We start from the raw sequence: 23,257 nt of genomic DNA, 5'->3' as shown, positions 1-23,257 counted from the left end.
TTGAACCAATGCAGTCCTCGATTCAACAGGATATTTAACCCGCCTGATTGATGTCTGGATGACTTTGTCAGATATTGATCAGGGAAACTAATCTACGGACCCCATACACTGCCCAATAAATTGCCAACTTAATCTGTCCACAGCTTGTATCTGCTTGTGTATGGGGTCATTAAGAGTGACACTGCTTGCCTTTGTTAAAATGCTTATCTGCCATTTAGAAACTAAAGTTGGCTAAGCAGAGGGAGATCCTCTCGTTTGGCGATGTCACCAAACAAATGGATCTCTCCCCGATATGCTCCACATGGAGGCAATACGGGCGGGCGGATCGCATCAACGAATCGACATCTACCTGGCTTTTGCCCTGGTATACTATTGATCGGGGAAGCCCATTGGAGGGCCCCACATACGGGCCAATAAGCTGCAGACTCGGTCTATTTGCAGCATTTATAGGCCCATGTATGGAGGCCTTAAGGCTCTCTCAGGATTCGATACTGCCGTTGTTCTACACTGCAATTCAAAAACACAAAACATACCTTTTAAATCCACTGTTGGTGTATACTGACCTAAGAAACATGTTTAGGTCTGAGTTTTTATTTTCATTTAAAGCTGGAATAACATCAAATGCACATATCTGCTTCATAGCATGGGGCCCTGCTGTGATACTCGGCCTACTCCATTATTTCCATTTCTCCTACCAACCCACATCATGTAAGTGCTCAAGTACTACAAGGAGATACAAAAGCCAAAGTGCATTTAGCAGCAGTAACAGTGTACAAGCTGGTCGCCCAGTAAGTGCCTTTGGGATCTAAATTGCAACACTGCTGGGTGGCCTTTCAATTAAAGGCTTCTTCCAATCGGATTATGGCATGCTGTGTTTTTGTGGTTAGGTGCTGTGGTCAGTGCTCAGGGAGCCGAGCATGACCACATTAGGAAGGAGTCTGCACTCTTGAATAATAACCTTCAAGGAAAGACCGTGGCTAAGCACACTCGCATTCCATTAAGACCCAGGCCATAATTGTATATATCAAATGCATTTGTTCTTACCTTAATACTCTTTTTTTTTTTTGATAGTGTAGCAATGTGCTCTTTTATACTTTGTAGTGCTAATAATATACAGGCAGCGGCAACATATTCTTTCAGATGAGTTGACTTTTATAAAGGGGAAATATGCCAAAGGTCTGCATCTCTGATAAGGACAAGGGTAACAGCATTTTTTGCTACAGGGGTTTGCAGTCTCCTAAGAGGAAAAGCTTGCTTTCTCCACACAACAGATTTCAGGGCATGCTCTCACAGCAGTGACGCAGCAGGGATCCTTTTCTGATCTCTACAGCAATTGTTTGCTCAATCTTATGCAGTTTTCCCAGCACGTCCCTTAACTTCTTATTTAATGGGCTCACCTTCTTAGTGAGGTCACACCGTAAAGGCCAAATATTCAACAATTCACATAATATGAAGGAGGCCACAAACATCCGCAGTACTGTGCTGCAACTTTTTATTCCAAATTCCACAACATATTTTGAGTCGACAAAAAAAAAAGGGTTGACTCGAAACATGTTGTGGAATTTGGAATAAAAAGTTGCAGCACAGTACTGCGGATGTTGTGGCCTCCTTCATACTATGTGAATTGTCGAGCAATTGTTTGCTGATCAGGGCAGCTAATCTATAGGGAAATGTTTCCGTATAGGGCTACACTACATGAGTAGTATGAACAATGAATGATGTACGTTACTGCCACTCCTAAGGTGGTATGGGAACCAATAGCCGCAAAAACATTATACAGAAAGCTGCAAATTACAGCATGGCCATCTACTTTAGAGTCCATTTTAAGCAAATAATTCACATTTTTTTTTAGAAATTATTTTCTTTTTTTCTGTAGTAATAAGACAGTTCTAAGCTCTATATATCATACAGGTGATAAAGCAATTATATTGGGTTCATTGCATGTTTAAATGATTTTCAGCAGGCGTAAAGGTTGTTAAACTTTAAATAACCTTTTAGTATGATGTAGAGAGTCTGGGGATGATTTGCTGATTTGTTGCAGTCGGCATGAAATAATGTTTGCAATTTCAAGCAACAGTAACCCCTGTTAACTACATGTGATGTCACCCAGGGGATCATTAAAATGCATGCGGCAGTGGGCCCTATCATTCTAGAGCAGTGATCCCCAAACAGTGACTCGTGAACAACATGTTGCTCCCCAACCCTTTGGATGTTGCTCCCAGTGGCCCCAAAGCAGGTGCTTATTTTTCAATTTCACTTTTGGAGGCAAGTTTTGGGTTGCATAAAAACCAGATCTACTTCCTGTAGGCTGCCAGTCTTCATAGGGGCTATCAAATAGCCAATCACAGCACTTATTTGGCATCTCCTTCAACTATTTTCATTCTTGTGTTGCTCCCTGTCTCCTTTTTTACATTTGAATGTGGCATACGAGTATAAAAAAAAAAGTTGGTAACCCCCGCTCCAGAGCTATCACTATATATGGCTAGTCAAAACAGGGTGCTACTCTTGCTATAAAGAAAATGTTTGCTACAAATCTGTACTGTTACTGTACTGTCTTTTTGGGAAAGGCTGCTGACGTTTTCCTTTGGTTATGCTGAGTTGAACTGGCCCCTGACCTCTTGTAGATAAAACTGCTGGAACTCATTCTGCTTGATTTGGTAAAAAGCACTGTGGGTGCAAATTATGTCATTAAATGACTGGTTTTCTACCCAGCATCACCAGTTTACCACACATATACCCAACCAAAAACATGTGCCTTAGATCTCCAAAAGGGATTAAACCCACATGGGCCCCCCTTTGTGACTACCTGTGCAATGTAATTTAAACAGGAATTTCAAAATAGGCTGTTTGTTTCTTTATTTGCAGAAGTACAAGGCAAATCTAATCATTTGTATTCTCTTTACTATTTTCTTTAGAAGCCCCAAAGTCTGGGCACCGTGGGAAGTGGGCCTTTACCATCAGCTTATCAGATTTGAAGTCCATCCAGAAAAGCAAGCCTGGTTTGGGCTGGTCCTACCTCATATTTATTACAAAAGATGGCGTTTCCCATCAGGCCTTGCATTTTCATCAGGGTGGAACAAAGGCTCTTCTCAAAGCCCTGCGCAAATACATCATATTAGCTAAGTGAGTATTGCCTGTATCACTTACCTTTTTCAATGATGTGCCACCAGATGTTACTGATCTACAGCTACTAGCACTGAAGCTATAGTGCTACCAAGGGGTCATTAATTTTTCTCATCAGGGTCAAAATTTATTTACTAAAAGTGCTTGCATCAACATGTGCTTCTTGGACTTCCATATACCTGTAATTGCATTCTGTGCCACTGCCTTCCTCATATTCCTAATTGAGCCCAATTCTGCCACCTCCAAACACGGCGGTGGCTCCAGGATTCCCACAGTGTCCAGTGTCACCAAAAATACTTGTTCCACACGTCAGGTAATGTTGAATGCCGTAAAGGCTGCCAACTGGACTCAGAAATTTTTCAGCGCCGTTGTGTCCGATTAGGGATGTGATTGCGACACATAAATTGCGTAAGATGTATCTTCACCTGGCAACGCTATGATGCCAGAACACTGCATTGTGGTTCAAAACATTTGCACTTTGGACGCTGCAGTGCAGTAAGTAAATGACGTGTAAAATCTTAAAGGTTGAATGTGAGAATCCATGTAATATACACTGGACACCAATGCAGTTGAGTAACTTTGGGGGCCTGGTGCCCCTGCTACCTTACTAAATCGTGGGTGACCTGCTTTATGTCCAAACTTGCAGGGCCACCAGCGTCCCCCCTTTCCCTTGGGGCCCAATCCCCTAAGCCAGTTGCGGGGTTTACCTCCCATATAGTTGTCATTGCACCAGTACAAAAAGCTTAGCCTTCATTTACCCAAAAGCCAAAGTATTTATACCTACATAAAGGATATCTTATGCTGCTACACAGTCATTGTTGCAGAGCTGTACCAATAAACAAGTAAGTGTTCTTATTATTAATATTATTTATTATTAAACGGATATCTGACTTTATTATGTGAAATTGTTTAGGGGCTTGTTTTAGTTTTGGAGCCTGCTTCTGGGAGAGTGATAGAAGCTAGATCACTTGGAATCCCTTGTGTTGCCCATTTTAAAAGACAGTACAAGGTGATCTATCTTTGACTGGGGACTTTCTCAGAAAGGGCTGCCATAAAGTTTGTCCTGGGCCTGTCTCCAGACTGTGTAAATAAAGTGGTTATGGTAAATCTGTGGAGCAAAGTAGTTCAGCTGATGTGTGGAGGTCTGTAACCAAAACCATTTCTAAGCTGGTAGAAGAGTGGTAAATGGATATGACTCCTTACTTACAGCTTAGGATGGCCAACTTCTTATATTGTTGGAACACCTACAACTCCCAGCAACCCCTGACAGCCTTTAGTGCTGTAGTTCTGCAGAGCCATAGTGCCACAAGAATGACAGTGCCTAGCAGTTTGCGATATATTTAATGCTGTTGTGTGTGTGTGTTCTGTCTTGACAAACCAACACACTTTAATGCTGAGTCTGAGTGTGACCTTTGTGCCATTAAAAGAATTGTTGGGTTGAACCATTTTGGTTACCTATATATTATTTATGGAGTTTCATCAAGGCCTAACTAAGGTTTTGCTTACTGTCGTGTAATCTGTCGTTTTGCTTACTGTCGTATAATAAACTGCTGCAGGAATTGATGGGCGGCTGACAGCTGCTGAGTCTTGCTCTGGGTCGCTGGCTTGGTGGAGCCTTTAGTAAGAGTTTAGTAAGTTATGTCCCCAAATAGGTTTTATGCTGAATAAGGAACATAAAATTGCCAAAATGCAACTCCATCACTTCACACCACATTGCCTATAAAAGTTTTATTGTGACATTACGGGAAAATAGACCATGTTTCTAGGCAGTGTTTAACTGCCATTGATTTCCCCTCACACAGACAATAAAGCACAAGGCCTTATTTACATACATATTTGTATGTGTTGTGGCTGCTTCATTCTAGTAGTTATTCTAGTAGCCATCCGGTATATAAATGGGGGGTGTAATTTTTCTTTTCTGTACCCAGTGTTACTGTACTGTACTTGCCCTGAAAATCTTCTCTAGTCCCCCAGTATTGCTATATGAAGGTGAAATGGCAAATAATCTTCAGAGACAGGCAGAGCAGGAAGAGCACTGAGGGCATGATCTGGGCAGACCCAAGGCATGGTAAGGGGTGTGGCTAAGATGTACCAGAAACAAATCCTGGCTGACTTCTTTGGCCGATTGAAAAATTCCCAGACTAGGGTGTTTTTCCCAGATGAGGCAATTTTATTCACTGGAGAGTGTACCCCCTGTAAATGTAACTTTCCCTTACCTTTTATTTTGCACTTTGCTTCATTTTGGACATCTCTGATATATGCATTTAACACCCCTGTTATAAGGAACATGGCTGTCCTATGAACTGGTGTAATGGGAGCCCTGTAGCTCCGCTGTTCTGCATTTCAGCTGACATATACAGGTATGGGGCCTGTTATCCAGAATGCTCATGACCTGGAGCTTTCTGGATATTGGATCTTTCTGTCATTTTGATCTTCATACCTTAAGTCTACTAGAATATCATGCAAATCTTAAATAAACCCAATAGGCTGGTTTTGCTTCCAATAAGGATTAATTATATCTTAGTTGGGATCAAGTACAAGCTACTGTTTTATTATTACAGAGAAAAAGGAAATATATTTTTTTTAAAATTTGGATAAAATGGCGTCTAGAGTATACAGTCTTTCCGTAATTCTGAGATTTCTGGATAAAGGGATTCTGGATCCCTTACCTGTATACAGTATGTTTTGCCTCTGAGCTTGATTTGTGGACAACACTGCCACAATTCTAAGTTGCACTGTGTTTGTCATTTTTTTTGGGTGGGCTTTTTTCTTTTTTTACATTTGATATATTTTTAATAGTTGCAGTTGTAGAAATATGAGGCTCTCATTACTACAAATCCAATTGTTTGAACACCAAACAACAGTTCAAATGTAAACACTACCAGGAGTTCCAATATTTATGGTTAAGATTTTTTTTCACTGCGGCCGATAAATCTCAAAAAAATGCTTCTCGCTGGCAGTATGCCAAACATATCATTAAATCGCCCAAAGGCAACTTTGGGTGATTTAGCGATTAGTTGGAATACCACCAGCGATTTCAATTATTACCAATGGTGAGGCATTTTCGGGAGATTTGTGGCCACTGTCCTTATTGTTTGAATTCTGTGTATATGTTTTATTTTTGTGTGTGTTACAATACAGAAGCAGCTTTAATTGTAAGTTGAATTGTGTTGCATATTACAGCTCTCCAAAAGATTCCCGTCTGTATTTGGTCTACCCACACAACTCCCATGCTCTCTCCCATTCCTTTGATGAACTTCAGATGTTTGATGATGGTTCTTCAGACTTATTTTCTGTAAGTTACATTTCATATTGAGCGGCTTTGTGTTTCAGTAACTAAATTATAAATGACAGTACCTCCACCTTTGTTGCTATTGCTCCTTTGGCAATCTGCCAATATAACTCTTATTGGGTGCAGGATATGCAGAATAAAGAAATTACGGTAGGTGGAAAATTCCAAGGCATATTTCTTTGCTGCCTTGGGGTTGCTGTGAATCCTGTACCCAACAAAAGCCCTGAAAAAAGGCGTTTGGTCTCTGTACATATTCTGCATAGTCCTATGGTAGTTCGTTTCACCTCTACACAGCCAACAGGAGTTCCTGCACTTGCCAAAAAGTCCAAATAGCAAATTAAATCCACTTTCTGTGCAGGTTTTGCTGCATGTTCAGAGAACAATCATTGTTCCATAATTACTGACACAGTCCTTATAGTTGTGTCAGGACCTTGAAGTCCTACCAAGTTACAATCATCAGTCTAATTCATGTGCCAAATTCTGATTTCAGAGCAGCCCTACTCAAAGAATAATAATAATTAAGGTTTTTGTCAAAACCCAAACAGCAGCTGATCTGTATTGCAGACTGACTTTTATATAGTATTAAGTTCCCTGAAAGCTACACATTTATTGTTAATACTGCTTAAAGTAAAGAACCAACATTTCCTGTCTCTAGAGGTTTTTTGGGGATCCTTACACTGCAACATTTGGGGGATTTTCGAAAGTCACAAACTTTTTCCGTGGCGCCCTTCGGCCCCAGGATGGACCTCACCAGCGGCCTTTGTCAGAGCTGGCCGTTGGATTGGAAGATGAGCCAGGGTTCGAGGTGATCACTTGCGTAAGTATATTTATTAAAGGGATTCTGTCATGATTTTTACGGGGTAGTTTTTATTTCTAAATGACACTGTTTACACTGAAACAATCCAATCTACCATATAATATTTAATTCCTAACCCAACAAGTGTATTTATTTTAATATTGGTGCATAGGAGTGATCTCTGGTCATGTGCTTTCAGAAAGAGCCAGTGCTGCACTATGGAACTGCTTTCTGATAAGCTATTGTTTCTATTACTCAGTGTAACTGAAGGTGTTGCAGTGGGACCTGGATTTTTACTATTGAGTGCTGTTCTTAGATTTACCAGGGAGCTGTTATCTTGTGTTAGGGAGCCTTTGGTTAGCCTTAGGGGGAAAGGGAGGGGTGATATCACTCAAATTTGCAGTACAGCAGTAGAGAAGGTGCTCCTGCGAAACTGATAGTATGTCTAGCCCCATGTCAGATTTTAAAATTAAATCTAAAAAAAAACAGTTTTCTCTTTTGAAAAAATGGATTTCAGTGCAGAAGTCTGCTGGAGCAGCACTATTAAATTATGCATATTGAAAAGAAACATGTTTTCCCATGACAGTATCCCTTTAAGCGTTTGTCCTTGGTTTTGAAACAAGTGCTAAGTAAGTCACTGAGACATGGCTGCTAGTAAGTTCTTGTCAGGGCCCGAAAGCTCCGGTTGGAGTTGTGGACCAAGGAGGAATCTGTAGGCTCCAAAACACAGTTTGTGGTAACAAGGGGTTAAGAAGAAGAGTAGTCAAATCCAGGCAAAAGGTCAGTTCAGGCAGCAAAGTTTCTTAATCAGGATACAAGTCGAAGTCAAGATCAGGAATCACAAATGGTAGAATAACATACCCAGGAACACAATACAGTTGTACCTGTAATTGGGCAATGCATGCAGGCTGCTGACGTCCATTTATAGGCCAAAATGTGCGTGATGAGGTCACATGTTGTGCGTTGATGCTGCGCTCGCTTTGATGCGCTGGCGTCTGACGTCCACGTGGTTCCCCCTGGGTGCCGCCATCTTGGAGTGGACACCGGCAAGGAAGGACGCCCCGACAAGCTGTACTGCATTATTTTGTACAGTAAAACAACAATTTTTTTTTTCTTCTTTTTTTACAGCAAGTTGAACTGGGAGAGCGTCCAGTTGTGCTTCGCCAGGAACCTGTAAGTGAACAAGAATGGGAGTCCTATTTCGATCTGGAGGGTCGTGTGATAGAGGTGGAAGGACTGAAAAGGAGGATCTTCTCTGGGGTGAGTGTGACTGCATAACGATTTTTACCTCTCAATTGGCATCTGCATAGCTGCTACATCTGTAATGCTGTTACAAGATTGGGCCACAAGCTGGCGCTATGATACAACACTACTCATCACAATGCCACTGCAGATATAGTCACTCAGTACTGTCTGCAATGGAAGGAATATTTGCTGGTTTTGGTTCCAGGGTTTGAGTCCTGGGACACGGAAAGAAGCATGGAAGTTCCTTCTTGGCTACTACTCATGGAACAGTACAGTGGAAGAAAGAAAGACAACAGTTCGAGAAAGAACGTAAGTGCAAAGACTTATCTGCAGGCTATAAAACACCAGCCAATAAAACTCTCTTTAAAGATATTATATCCTCTGTGGATCTGCAGTATCTTTAGAAAACACTGCAATCACCTGCTTTTTGAAATAATAAATCATATGGTCTGTGTGCAGCTTTTCCTCAACAACTAACAATGGCCACTTAGTGGCAGACCTCTTAGGATCCTTCACTTGCTCATCATCATCAGTTTATGCACAAGTACTTGCTGAAATTAAGGATTAAATAAATATGTTAGGCTTTGGGGGAAAGAAAAACAATGAGAACCCTCCTCGCAAATGTCCCACCAATGTATCCTGTAGATAGCTCTAAGCATTATGGGAAGTGACATTGGCACTTTTTTGTTTTGGGAAACGACTGATTCTGCACAATTTTTCTCCCTCCATTTCTTAAAGCTTTCCTGTAAATTGACATATACTATTGCTGAGCTTACAATGTAGGAAAGTCGCTACTACTACTTACTTAAAGGAGAACTATTGCGAAAATGAAAATTTAATATAAGCTTCCTCATACTGAAGTATGAGAATTTCTAACTACAGTCAATTAGAAATTCTGCATTGTTTCTTAAATAATCAAGTTTATCTTCACTATTCCTCTCTCAGCATCTGTTTCTCCTCATTCTGTCTTCATGCAGCAGTTGGGTGTCAGATGAATGATCCATATATCCTTTAGGGGGGCTTCCTTTCCTAACAGATGATTCCAGTACAAACAAAATCTAACAAAATAACTGCCTTTTGCACAAATTCTGCATGTAGAGAGACATAATGTCTGGTGATTTAAATAGAGTGAGCTCTAATATATCTTCAAGGCAAAAGAACCTGATTTCTAATCTGCCTAACTCATTTACTAAAAGTTTGCTTTTATTTTAATTTGTACTGCAGGGAAGGTTACAGTATTGTGTACTGTAACCTTTCCTATGTCCTAGCAATAGTGACTAGTTCTTTGGAAAGGTAAACTGGGAGTGGCATAGAGAAGAGAGATAGTGAGGAGGTACATTGTGTTTGCTACAGGTGGGGAGGGGTGAGACCTCATAGGTGCAGGGAGTCGGCGCAGAGAATGGACATAGTAGGAAGGGGCATATAAGAGGGCGAGACCACAGAGGGAGGCACAGGGTGAGTGATAAAGAGAGAGTAGACATTGGGTAAAATTCAGGAGAGCGAAGCAGAGACCAAAAAGACTTGGAGGGCAAGTAAAAGTAGAGTCCATGTAAGTGCGGCAGAGAAAGGCCCACTGTAACTTGCAGCTCAGTGAGGAAGAGTTCATGGAGGTGATGAGAGTAAAAGGAAGAAGAGAAGACATTGTGGAGGTGATAGAGAGGACTTTGGGGAGCTGCAGATGATATAGAGATCATAGAGGTGCAGGGGCATGAGCAAACCGTAGGTTTAAGATGCAGATATTTCTCTCTACATTCTGCATATTTTGATATCTTTAAACCTGTTGATCTACAACCCCCATTGTTCTCTCTCACTGGCTAGACTTGAGTGGCGATTGAACAGTACACAGAAATTTGGATGTCAGTGTTGTAAACTGCAGTGGAATCAATGTGCCAGACAGCTATCTGTGGCCTCCTGCCAGCACTGTCTGTTAATAACACATGGCCCCATGTTTGTCTTGCTGGTACCAGGGATGAATATTTCCGCATGAAGCTGCAGTGGAAATCTGTTACTGAAGATCAGGAGAAGAGGAACACTCTGCTGAGAGGCTATCGGAGCCTGATAGGTCGGTCATACCTGGTTGCATAAATGCTTGCTAAGAATCTCTTTGACCTTTTGAAGGGAACATTGTAGGTCATGCGGCATTCACTGCTGAATACTGACAGATGCAGTGTTATCTGCCCTCTTAAAGGGATCATGAGCCCTAATATTAACTAGGAAAGGGATTATTTAGTATATAGGCAAGTGAGACCAGTTTCCCTTATTTGGAAACCTGTTATCCAGAAAGCTCTGAATTATGGGAAGGCCCATAGACTTTTCCATTCAAAATTTTAAATGGTTTCATTTTCTTTGTTATAATTAGGGATTTACCGAATCCAGGATTCCGTTCAGGATCAGGCCAGGATTCTGCCGAATCCTTCTGCCTGGCCGAACCGAATTAGAATCCTAATTTGCATATGCAAATTAGAGGCGGGGAGGGAACTTTGTCATAAAACAAGGAAGTAAAAAATGTTTTCACCCTTCCACCCCTAATTTGCATATGCAAATTAGGATTTTGGTTCGGTATTCAGCTGAATCTTTCGTAAAGGATTCGTGGGGGTTCGGTCAAATCCAAAATAGTGGATTCGGTGCATCCCTATTTATAACTGAACAACACCTTGTACTTGATCCTAACTAAGATATAATTAATCCTTACTGGAGGCAAATCAATCTTAATGGTTTTATCTTATACTAGACATTAAGCCCGTTAAATTAACGGGCGCTAGAGGTCCGTGGGGCACATGCGCAGTAGCGCAATCCCACGGACACAGGGACTGGACGCAGAGACACTTCAACTTTATTATATAAGATTTAAATTATTTTTTAGTAGACTTAAGTATGGAGATCAAAATTACGGAAAGATCCATTATCCGGAAAACCCCAGGTTCCAAGCATTCTGGATAACAAGTTCCACACCTGTAGTTAAAATCTTTGGAAATCGTATATTCTTTATGTCAATACTAATTTTTCATGCAAACTTCATAACCCTTACAGAGCAGAGAGCTAAATCCTAAAAAAAACAATATGGCTACAAATGCTGTTATTTTATATTTTGATTTGAGAATACCAGCCCAGAGGATTTGCAGTCCAATAACTGAAAAGATCCAGTTGACCATAACAGTTCCCCATCTTGGATCTTGTTAGGCCGAATTTTGAGAGCCAGTGCTCATTATATCTGAGCTGCTGTTAAGAACCTAACCTAGGGGTCATCTATAATTAGGGATGCACTGAATCTGGGATTCGGCCAAGATTCAGATTCCAAGTGCTTGGACGAACCGAATCCGAATCCAAAAATTTTTTTTGCTTTTCATCACAAGGAAGCCAAAAATTGTTCTCTTTCCCCCTCGTTTCCCTAATTTACATATGCAAATTAGGGTTCAGATTCATTTTGGTATTGGCTGGATCTTTCACAAGGAATTCGGCCGGATCTTTCACAAGGGATTCAGCTGGATCCTATAATAGTGAACGCGGTGCATCCCTATCTATGATGATCAGAAGGACAGCAGAAAGTGAGATTGCAACCGTCTGAAATCTTGAAAACCATTTCCCTAATATTTTGACTGTTGACTTTGTGGCAGAAAGGGACGTCAGCCGCACGGATCGGAACAACAAGTTCTACGAAGGGAACGACAACCCAGGATTAGGTCTTCTTAACGACGTGCTTATGACATACTGCATGTACAATTTTGATTTGGGTAAGAGGAATATAGTACTCAGCCCTTACATTCCAACGCTTCATATGTGTGATCTAAAGGAACATGTCTGCTTCTCACAGGTTATGTGCAGGGAATGAGTGATCTCCTCTCCCCCATTCTCTTTGTCACACAAAATGAGGTTGATTCCTTCTGGTGCTTTGCTGGATTCATGGAGCTGGTGGTGAGTAATAATCTCCTACTAACTACTGCCATGCCTTTTTATTTTCAATAAAAAACAGTACCTTGTGCTTGATCCCAACTAAGATATAATTAATCCTTATTAGAGGCAAAGCAATCCTATTATGTTTATTTCATATTAAAATATTTTTTAAGTAGACTGTAGGTATGGAGATCCAAATTACAGAAAACATCCCTTATCCGGAAAACCCCAGGTCCTGAGCATTCTGTATAACCGGTCCCATACCTGTATATGTATGTATGCCTCAGTTTCAATTCAGCTGAGGCAAGCAATATGGCAGCTCCACCACTTATGTATAAATGCAAATACGCAGAGAGGGAAATATTCTATGCAAATTGTACAGGTGTGGAATCCGTTATCTGGAAACCTGTTATCCAGAAAGTTCCGAATTAACAAAATATATCTCCCGTAGACTCCATTATAATAAAATAATCCAAAAATTATTTCCTTTTTCTCGGTAATAATAAAACAGTAGCTTGTATTTCATCCCAACTAAGATATATTTAATCCTCATTGGAAGCAAAATCAGCCTATCCGGAAAACCCCATGTCCCATACCTGTACCCTCATACTACATTGCCAGATGGGGGCAGAAAAGATGAAAACATTGTGCATTAAGTGGATATATATTTTCCCTTTTCAATATGAAGTCTATGATGTTTCCATCCTTAGAGATTTTTGTCTTTGTCAGTTGTTATTGCTTGTAGGGTATTAGCAGGTTTCACCTGTCATGAAAGAGAATTCCGAATGATATAACGCAGCAGGTAGTGTGTAAGACCTATTAAAATTTAATGTACAGCAAGAAAAAAAAAAAAAGGCTTTTCTGAACCTGTCTGCATTGGATGAAGAACAGCGCACGGGTGGAAATGCGGCTCGGTTTGAGCTGAATGAACACAATCCATATTTACTAAAGTGTCGCCTAATTTTCTGGCTTTATTGTAGCTCATTCATGCTGCAGTCAGGAGGATTATGCCACACGCACGTATTGTTTCGTATTACCTTGATTCACCCTGTTCTCTGAAAGCAGCTTTTAAATCAGGCAGAGTCAAAATCAAATTACAGTGCCATTCTAGTGATATTTTTTAGTCTGTGTCTGGAATAGCACTGCTCTGAAAATCTGTTTGCCTTTGTGTCTCTGGTCTCTTCAGTGAAAAGAAGGGTAGAGAAATAAGGGGCGAATGATGCCGTTTTGGAGTTGAAGATGTATAAGAAAGTCAAAATACACTTAGGGGCTTATTTATCAAGGGTTTCGAATTTCTAATTTGAAAAACGTTGAAATTCGAATTTAAAAAGAACAACCGAAATTAAGTCAAAGTTGTTGTTTTTTGGCTGAATAGGTCAGTTTTCGATCGAATAGGTCCATATTCCGCCTAATTCGAATCGTATGAATCGATGTAATATCGCATTCATTCAAATTTGAATCTAAGTTTTTCCCACCAATTGACTCCAAATGGGTTCTAGGAGGTCCCCCATAGGCTAAAACAGCAATGTGGCAGGTTTTAGATGGCAAATGGTCAAAGTCGAATTTTTAAAGAGCGTACATGAAAAATTTCGATATTCGAATTTTCGATTTTTTTTCAAATTTGAATCGAATTTGGACTATTCCCTAGTCGAGGTACACAAAAATAGCTTGAAATTCGTTTTTTTTAATTTGAAAAAACCTTTGATAAATCTGCCCCTTACTGGTTCTTGGAATTTTCAAGTTTAATTTTTGTTTAAAACTCACAAATTCGAGTTGGGAATAATCCAAATTCAAATTCGAGATTTGTCATACCTAGACCCTGAAAGCAACTCGAATTCAATAGGTCGGCACCTAAAACCTATAGAAGTCATGTAGAAGTCATTGGCAGAGGTCCGTTGACCGATTTGAAGATATTAATAGCCTTCCTGACATTCGAGTTGTTTTTTGTAAAAAAAACTAGATTCGAATTCGATTCCAGTTTTCGGGTCGGTAACATTCGTTCAGATTTTAGGCGTTCGAGTTTTTCTAAAATAAGATACCATTCGAGTTTCGAGGTAAAAAAAAACTTGATCACTCGACCTTTGATAAGTCTGCTCCAAGATGTTAAAAAGTTGGTTTTTTTTTTTGCATAGTATGTGTGGTATGGCACCAATGCATCAGAGGAATGTACAGAGCCATCATGCCTGGTAGTACAGGTATGGGATCCGTTATCCGGAAACACATTATCCAGAAAGCTCTGAATTACTGAAAGACCATCTCCCATATATATATAAATTTTCCTCTTGGTTTCATTACATACAATGCCCCACGTGGGCCATCAATAAGATGTCATTGAAACAGGTGTACAGCCAGGTGTACTGGCCAGGGACTCTACCTTCCAAAGCAGGTTTGGGATTATCCCATGCGTAGTGACTAGGGATGCACCGAATCCAGGATTCGGTTTACGATTCGGCCAGGATTCTGCCTTTTTCAGCAGGATTCAGATTCGGCCGAATTCTTCTGCCCGGCCGAACCGAATCTGGGGAGGGAAATCACATGACTTTTTGTCACAAAACAAGGAAGTAAAAAATGTTTTCCCCTTCCCACCCCTAATTAATATATGCAAATTAAGATTCGGTTCGGAATTCGGCAAAATCTTTTGTGAAGGATTCAGGGATTCGGCCGAATCCAAAATAGTGGATTCAGTGCATCCCTAGTAGTGGCTGCCTTGGGTGCAAGATATTTGACACACGTGTGACTTGGTACCCTGCCGGAGGATATGATCGACCTGAGAAAGCCAGGAATGGGGGGCCACACCAGTGGAACTATTGAGGGAGCTCAGTCATAAGGGCATTGAGCTGCTAGCAGTCACTCTACCATGCAGATTCCTTACAGTATGTAGATGCCCTTTAATATAGTCTCAGGGAACATTATATTACATTACAGTCTCTGTATTCTCAGTATTTTAGGTATGCTGTATACAGGCCCGGATTTGTGGAGAGACCACCAAGGCCCAGGCCTAGGGTGGCAGGATTTTAGGGGCAGCATGCTGCCCAACCACACCCACATTGATTCAGAAACACTGGGGATGAGCAGGAGAAATTATTGTTTTTAAAATCTCCCGTGCACCAATCCTCAGTGCTCCGGTCTTGATGATGAAAATTTAAACAAATAAAAGGGAGGGGACGGGGTCGACGAATGACAGCGGGCCTAGGGGTGCCCGGTATCTAAATCCGGCCCTTGCTGTATAGTAAGGGTGCTCCTTTAGTCAACATTTTTAGACTGACACTTCTTGTGCCCCCATCCCAGACGGCTATCACCTGTGCCTGTTGTAATGAAATCCTCCTGTTGCTTTTCAGCACCATAATTTTGAGGAGAGCCAAGAAAGCATGAAGAAGCAACTGGCCCAGCTGAACCTTCTCCTCCGAGTGCTGGATCCAGCGCTCTGCGATTTCCTGGGTAAGCTAAATATCTGCCATACTTTTTACTATAAGCTACTGTTCCCTAAATATTTTTATTTTGCATGCTACAAATAACTGTTATTGTGCATGCCAACTCTACTTTTTGTATTTCCAGATTCCAAGGAGTCTGGGAGCTTGAGCTGTTGCTTCCGGTGGCTGCTTATCTGGTACAAGCGGGAGTTTTCCTTCCAAGACATTCTTCTACTTTGGGAGGTAAGACTTTGCCAAAATTTAAATAAAGGAAGTAAAAATGCTTTTTACTGCTTCTGCGCTCGAAACACATAGGGCAAATGCTTTGATTTTGTAATTATTTTGTTTTTGGCAAATAAAAAGCTTTTTTTTTTACATCCACTTTTTGAATTGTGCAGCCTCCTGCTGGATCAGAACTTTGAATCTACATAGGTGTGCGCCTTCCAACATTTTGTAGTTTGGATCTTACAACTTGAACTGCACATGCTCTGTATTATTTTCATATTGTCTGTAGCACATCTAGGGCAGTGATATCACAACTGCGGTTCTGTGTCGGCACTACAGGATGACAATTGTGATATCGCTGCCCTAGGCATGCTACAGACAATTTGGAAAGATGCTGCTGGAAATTGGAGTTTGCGCCAGAATAATTTTCTTAAGAATTATACAGTGTGCTGTGTAGCGCCAGCAGTACAGGGTGTAAAATGGGTTAACCCTTTTGCAGCACTGTATCTTTCTGATATTGGAGCACATCCAGCTTCCCACATATCAGATGTTCTTTAGTGGAAATCTTTAGAGATCTTAAACATGATGCCATCTGTTATTTCCAACTTCCATTCTAATTTATTTCATGTCTGTATGGTTCAATGAAGGTGCTGTGGACAGGTCTACCCTCTCTGAATTTCCACCTTCTGATTGGCTGTGGCATCTTGGACTTAGAACGGAAAGCACTCATGAACTCTGATTATGGCTTTAATGAAATCCTTAAAGTAAGTTTCATTACTTGTAGTAGTAGTGGTAGTAATTCTTACAGGATTGGACTGGGTCGTGGGACAGATGAAGAAATCCTGGTGGGCCCCAGACTTTATGGGCCCTGCAACACCAGGCCTGCTGGATGCCAGTGATGTGTGGGTCAGGGGAAATGGCTTCCTGGCAGCCTAATCTTAGCAGCACCTGGCAATAGTAGCAAAAAGATGTTCACAGCGGGGGTGGTGGGCCCTTGAAGTGGGGCCCATTCTGACACTGAATTCTAGTGATATTCATGCATATAATACTCTTCATGCACAATGGGTGTGTGACTGAGAGCTTTAAATGTACATTTTGATGCCCAGTTCAAGGAAAATGATAAAAATGCACTTAAATAGTGTGTGTGGGGGGGGGGTGGATAGAGGTTATTTCTACTGCTGAGAACCAATCATGTTTACATAATGCTTGCACCAGAGCTAATGGAGCTTATCATACCTTAAAGGAAAACTATACCCCTCAAACAATGTAGGTCTCTATAAAAAGATATTGCATAAAACAGCTCATATTTAAAACCCCGCTTCATGTAAATAAACAAATTTCATAATAATATACTTTTTTAGTAGTATGTGCAATTGGTTAATCATAAATAGAAAATTGCCATTTTAAAAAATAAGGGCCGTCCCTGGGATCGTACGATTCACTGTGCACTTAAACATACCAAACAAACCATACATGTTAGGTCACATGAGCCAATTAACAGACAGAGTTGTGTCTTTTGCTTCAACACTTTTTCCTGTTACAGTTAGAGCTGTAGTATTTCTGGTCAGGTGATCTCTGAGGCAGCACACAGACCATCACGAAATGGTGGCTCAAAGCAAGAGATGTAAAAGGGCAATATTTACTTAAATATATATATGTTGGTATTTAATATGCCACTTAATTTGATATAAACTAGCTGTTGCTCAAGTATTCGTTCTGGGGGTATAGTTTTCCTTTAAAGGGGAACTATAAGGAAAATGAAAATGTAATATAAGCTTCAGCATACTGAAGCATACCGAAAAATTTGGTATATCTGAAATAATCAAGTTTATCTTCACTTTTCCTCTCTCCGCATCTGTTTTTCTTCATTCTCTCTTCATGCAGGAGTTGGGTGTCAGATATTCATTGACAGTTAGATCTAATATATCTTATAGGGGGGCTCCCTTTCCTAGCAGATGTATTAGAGCTCACTCAAATAAAGGATTCCAATACAAACAAAATCTAACAAAATAAATGCCTTTTGCACAAATCGTGCATGTAGAGAGGCAGGGTTTCTGGTGATTTTAATAGAGTGAGCTCTAATACATCTTCTAGGCAAAAGGAGCCCTCCTATAAGATATATTGGATCTAACTGTCAATGAATATCTGACACCCAATTGCTGCATGAAAAGAGAATGAAGAGAAACAGATGCTGAGGGGGGGGGGATAGTGAAGATAAACTTGATTTTTTCAGAAACTGTACAGATTTTTTAATTGTATTTTGAAAGTTTCTTATTTCAGTATGCCAAAGCTTATATTAAATTTTCAGTTCATTTTCAAGTGGACAATGTTCAGATTCAGCCATTCTGCATATCATATAGCAGCCCATGGACCTGCCACAGTATTTATAAACAAACTATATGTGTTTGCTTTAGGCCCTAGTGTGCATCTATTGCTGCTGCTTATAGTATCCCATGTTAGTCCAAGAAAATACCATTTTATATGGGAGTTTATGATCCAGCTAATTGTGCTTGAGATGGAGCCCAGACTCTGGCTGAGATTGCAAGTTCAATCACAATCATAATGACTTTGATTATAAGTACTGTAAACAATCAAGGGTGTAACAATAATGGAAGCACACCCAGGATTTTGATTTATGAGCAATTACAGTATATGGTTGAAAGATAATCTTCCTAAGGGAGGTAAAATGATTTTCTGTGGGTGACCGGATGTTTGCACTGCCAGTACTTGTTTAGTTATGGATTATACCCACAACAAACTGAGGCTGCTCCATGGAGTTCAGAATACAAGAACTACCTGTACAACAGATCCTAAATCTGGTATCATACTATGTCAAGATATAGTAGCTGTAGTCACTTACAGTAGTTCTTATGACCAGGCCTGGTGTGGGTGCAGCTGTAGGTGCATGTTATACAGTCACATGTGCTACCGTATTGCTACTGTATAACCTATAGCCCTGGCTCCTTACCCGGTCATATGGGCTACACATGATCTCAGCAACGACTTTCCTTAATAATGATCTTTAAAAGATCCGCTGCCTCGTTTTTATAACTGTATTTTCCATCTTGTGCGATACCTTCTCCTTCAGCCATTTTGTTCCCGCAGACGTTATTTATCTGTTGCCTTTATTTCCGTGCAGCACATTAACGAGCTGACCATGAAGATGAGTGTGGAGGACATTCTGTGTCGGGCCGAAGCTCTGCATCAGCAGTTGGCACATTGTCAGGTGAGTGCTACTGGTGCAGGACTGTCCGTACTACATGGCTCGCTCCTTTCTTTATATCACCATCTGGTCTGGTCCATCTTTAGCCTTTTCTCTCTCTTTCTACAGTTTAAGCTCTCTCTGTTAACTATTTGTTGTCTTAAATATAAGATCAAAAATGCTTATGGTCCCTAATGGCCTTAGAGTTTCTCACTTAACCCACCCTCTGCTGAATAGCCTGGTGCACAATGTAGGATGATTTGGCAAGCTCCAATGGGTCAGTGAAAAGAGGATACACTGGCACTCAAGGCAAATAAATGCAGGGTTACCCCTTGCTGTTTATAGGCGTGGTCATGCAACGTTCAGGGCAATGCTTGATATAGGGGCTTGCCCTGAAACGTTGCACGTTCACACTAATAAACAGCAAGGGGTAACCCTGCATTTATTTGCCTTGAGTGCCAGTGTATCCTCTTTAGTAATACTGTGGGTCTCATTGCTAGTGTCCTGAATAGTATTCTTCATTAGGTCACCAGGGCTCCCCAAAAAGTATACAGTGGGGCTCATTTATAAACATTGGGCAACATAGCAACAAGTCAGTCATTAGTTGTTTTTTTTTAGCCAGCTGAAAGCAATCATCTGGTTGTCATTGGTTACTGCTCAGGTGAAAATTTGCCCAATGTTTGTAAATGACCCCCCACCGTGTCAGTTTTTGGACCTTTTATTAAACAATATGTTCTCAACCAACTGACATTGTAGTGTGTTCACATTAAAAACTACTGACAGGGCAGTCTTTGGCGGCACAGCTGAACTGGACCCCAGCAGTTGTAAAGTAATATGTATCCTTGTTATGTAAGCCACTTGTCCTATTTGTGCAGGTCCCTATAGGACCATGAGGGGTTTTTTAATGGATCCCAGACAGATTTTTGGCCACAGGACACAGCAATGGAGGATGTTCAGCAAGTTTTATTCTCCAATTTGTTCCTGTATGTTAGTCTCCCATCTACTTAGACTGTCAGCTCTTTGGGGCAGGGACCTCCTTCCCACTGTCTCTTACCACGTAGCACTTAAGCTCTTTGTCCTGATATGATTTCTGTGTATATTTATGTGATTTGTCTTCCCCGTGTATACTTTTATATATTTTGTACTTTTATGCTTTGTATAGCGCTGCGGCTCCTTAACAGCGCTTTACAAATAACGTTATACATACATACATTAGGGATGCACCAAATCCACTATTTTGGATTCGACCGAACCTTTGAATCCTTCGCGAAAGATTCTGCCGAAGACCGAATCCTAATTTGCATATGCAAATTAGGGGTGGGAAGGGGAAAACATTTTTACTTCCTCGTTTTGTGTCAAATGTCACGTGATTTCCCTCCCCACCCCTAATTTGCATATGTTAATTAGGATTCGGATTCGGATTCGGTTCGGCCTGGCGGAAGGATTCGGCCGAATCCTGGATTCGGTGCATCAATAACATACATATGTGTGTGTGTGATATATATGTTTCATTGTGCTTTTTCCTTCCCTAATTCACAGGATTTGCCCCTTAATGTTAAAGAGCTTCTTGGTTTGGCAGAAGTCAAGAGCCCGGCCCCCAGCACGGATACAGCGAGCCCACCTCAACCTCTCTCACCGAGCCAAGTCAACGAGTTGGATCTTACAGACAGCGTGTCTCCAAGTCAGCCTGACAGCAGTATTGAAATCCTGCCCACAGAAGATACTACAACCTCTCAAAGTCTGTCGCCTTGATTAGCTGCCTCTAATGTAGGACTTGGTTTTCCTGTACGGTCTCGTGCCCTAATTTCATACGTGGGGCCAGTCACAGACTCATTTAATGGTAACACAAAAAACTGTTTCAAAACTGCCCGTTTGTCTAAGAGAATTTTAGTCCCTCCCCTTTCCTACACCCGTTATTCCACATGGATAAACCATAGAATTAGATCTGTTACAAAATGGAAGGGATCCTACCCTGCACCCCTCTAGCTGTTTCTGAACTGTTCAACACTTTCTTTTGTACACAGTGTGTTGAACATCAAGCCCCCCCCCCCCCCCAATCTTCCTCCTGGAAATCCTTACTAATTCATTTGCTCTCAACACTAAGGCTGATTCTTGCATTGTAATAAGAGTGAGGCAGATGGGAGTATCCATTAACCAATGAACAGGAGGGCAGTGTGGGAGATGTTATATTTGCCACAGCAGAGACAACAGAATAGCACCATCTTGTGGTCATAAATAGATGACACGTGTTGGAGAATGCTTCTGCAAAGTAATACAGCCATTCCCACACCTATGTAGGAATGCAGAAAAGGAATGCGCTATAATCCTCTACCTCGTAATTTAACTTCTAACCACGGGAGAGCAGTGAAAGATAAATCTTAACTAGAAACTGACTAGGTGATCTCTTTGAGGGTAAGAAGGATTCACATATTGTAATGCAAAGCCTGTGCCAATGAAGACTTTCTTTAAGTGGGTAAAAGAACAACATTAGGTCCTTTAATATGATGAGGGACACCAATTACAGGTATGGGATTTGTTATCCAGAAAGCTCCAAATTACGGAAACACCATCTCCCATAGACCCCATTTTATCCAAAGAATCCAAATTTTTCTCTGTAATAATAAAACCGTACCTTGTACTTGATCCAAACTAAGATATAATTAATCCTTATTGGAGACAAACACAGCCTATTGGGTTTATTTAATGTTTACATGATTTTCTAGCAGGCTTAAGGTATAAAGATCCAAATTACAGAAAGATGCATTATCCGGGAAAACCCCCATGTCCTAAGCATTCTAGAGAACAGATCCCCCTACCTGTATTTAAAATAATTAGCCTTTTTAACAGGGCTTGTTTACCTTTACACAGCTTGTCTTCATTTTTTATTGTTTGTGTAATTACAGCTCTTCAGTGGGAAAGTCCAGCAGCTATTTGGTTTCCAGGGTCCAATTTACCCTAGCAACCGGCAGTGATTTGAATGAGAGGCTGGAAGATTAATAAAAGAAGGACTGAATAGGAAGATATAACAATATAATTGTTGTTTCCCAGAGGAATAGGTTTTCAGCTGCTGTGGTTAGCTTTGAGAGCTGGGATGAGGCAGAAGTGGAAGGCTGATAATTAAAAAAAAAAATAAAAAAAATAAAATAAAGACCAGTTGAAAGGTTGGTATGAATTGGACATTCTAGAGCATACTAAAATGTTGCTTAAAGGTGAACCACCCCTCTAAGGAGAGACATTTTACATGAATAATTTTGCTTTGTTTCTTTTAGTTTTATGTCTGGTTAATTGTGAGAATAGTGTCATACATCTCTAAGACTGACATTAGGGCTCAGGAAAGAAATTCTGTATTATAGTATTATATGATAGGGATCCAATATGGCTTTTAAGGGAAAGGTTAAATGTACTGTTTAGTTAGAATGTGAAAGAGACGAAACAAAGCCTCACTTAAATAATCTCTTAAATAATTCTGTTACATAATAAATGTATTGTGCCTTATAGTATAGGGATCATAATGTGCTCTCTTGGCTTTCTCATTATATATGTCTCACCTATGTGTCTTTAAGCCTATTCTTAGCCTTCAGCAGACCCCCATTAATGCCATTGTGTAGCAGACTTCATTCTCCTTTATACCATCCAGTCCCTGGTTATTCTAACACTGTCGCTGGGTATTGTTCTTCTTTATACCTAATAATTGGATTTGCCTTAAATGGCCTTTAGTCTTAGCACCACCATCCAGTGTCTCAGACCCCTCCTAGTGGGAACCACCCCACAATTTTGGGAGCCTACATCATGGCAAAGAACATTTCCCTTTGCATATAGGCATATTGCCAAGATGGAGGTTAATGTAAGTACAGTCAATAGGGAGGATAAGGGTAGGGTATAGTATAAATAAGGTATAGTAGTATGATCCGTTTAACTGTAAACATTGGAAATCTGAAGGATTATCCTTGGAAACATAAGAATCAGAAAAACGAGACTTGCTTTTTTACCTGTTGACATAACTGAACTATTTCTTATTTTAAATCATTTAAGGGGATCTGTCTCTATTGTTTATTATGTTCCAAAGAGCTGTT

The 23,257-nt window shown here is 40.6% G+C and overlaps 1 protein-coding gene across 2 annotated transcripts in view; it reads left to right on the top strand.

Moving 5' to 3' along the window:
- Nucleotides 1-22,499, top strand: part of tbc1d17.L (TBC1 domain family member 17 L homeolog) — a 36,036-nt gene extending 13,537 nt beyond the window's left edge. For both annotated transcript variants that reach the window (XM_018226353.2, XM_018226355.2), the window contains 13 exons: nt 2,916-3,123; nt 6,307-6,418; nt 7,071-7,232; nt 8,340-8,471; nt 8,662-8,765; nt 10,424-10,518; nt 12,071-12,187; nt 12,268-12,368; nt 15,686-15,785; nt 15,903-16,000; nt 16,630-16,746; nt 19,122-19,208; nt 20,724-22,499. In XM_018226353.2, coding sequence (XP_018081842.1) covers nt 2,916-3,123; nt 6,307-6,418; nt 7,071-7,232; nt 8,340-8,471; nt 8,662-8,765; nt 10,424-10,518; nt 12,071-12,187; nt 12,268-12,368; nt 15,686-15,785; nt 15,903-16,000; nt 16,630-16,746; nt 19,122-19,208; nt 20,724-20,936 — 1,646 coding nt within the window. In that variant the 3' untranslated portion in view covers nt 20,937-22,499. The remainder of the gene's footprint in view (nt 1-2,915; nt 3,124-6,306; nt 6,419-7,070; nt 7,233-8,339; nt 8,472-8,661; nt 8,766-10,423; nt 10,519-12,070; nt 12,188-12,267; nt 12,369-15,685; nt 15,786-15,902; nt 16,001-16,629; nt 16,747-19,121; nt 19,209-20,723) is intronic.
- Nucleotides 22,500-23,257: the final 758 nt, after the last annotated feature.

The sequence above is a fragment of the Xenopus laevis genome, chromosome 7L (assembly GCF_017654675.1).
Source record: "Xenopus laevis strain J_2021 chromosome 7L, Xenopus_laevis_v10.1, whole genome shotgun sequence".
In the NCBI taxonomy this organism is placed as follows: domain Eukaryota; kingdom Metazoa; phylum Chordata; class Amphibia; order Anura; family Pipidae; genus Xenopus; species Xenopus laevis.
The sequence above is the reverse complement of the archived record's forward strand: the minus strand, read 5'-3'. Positions and strand labels throughout refer to the sequence as shown.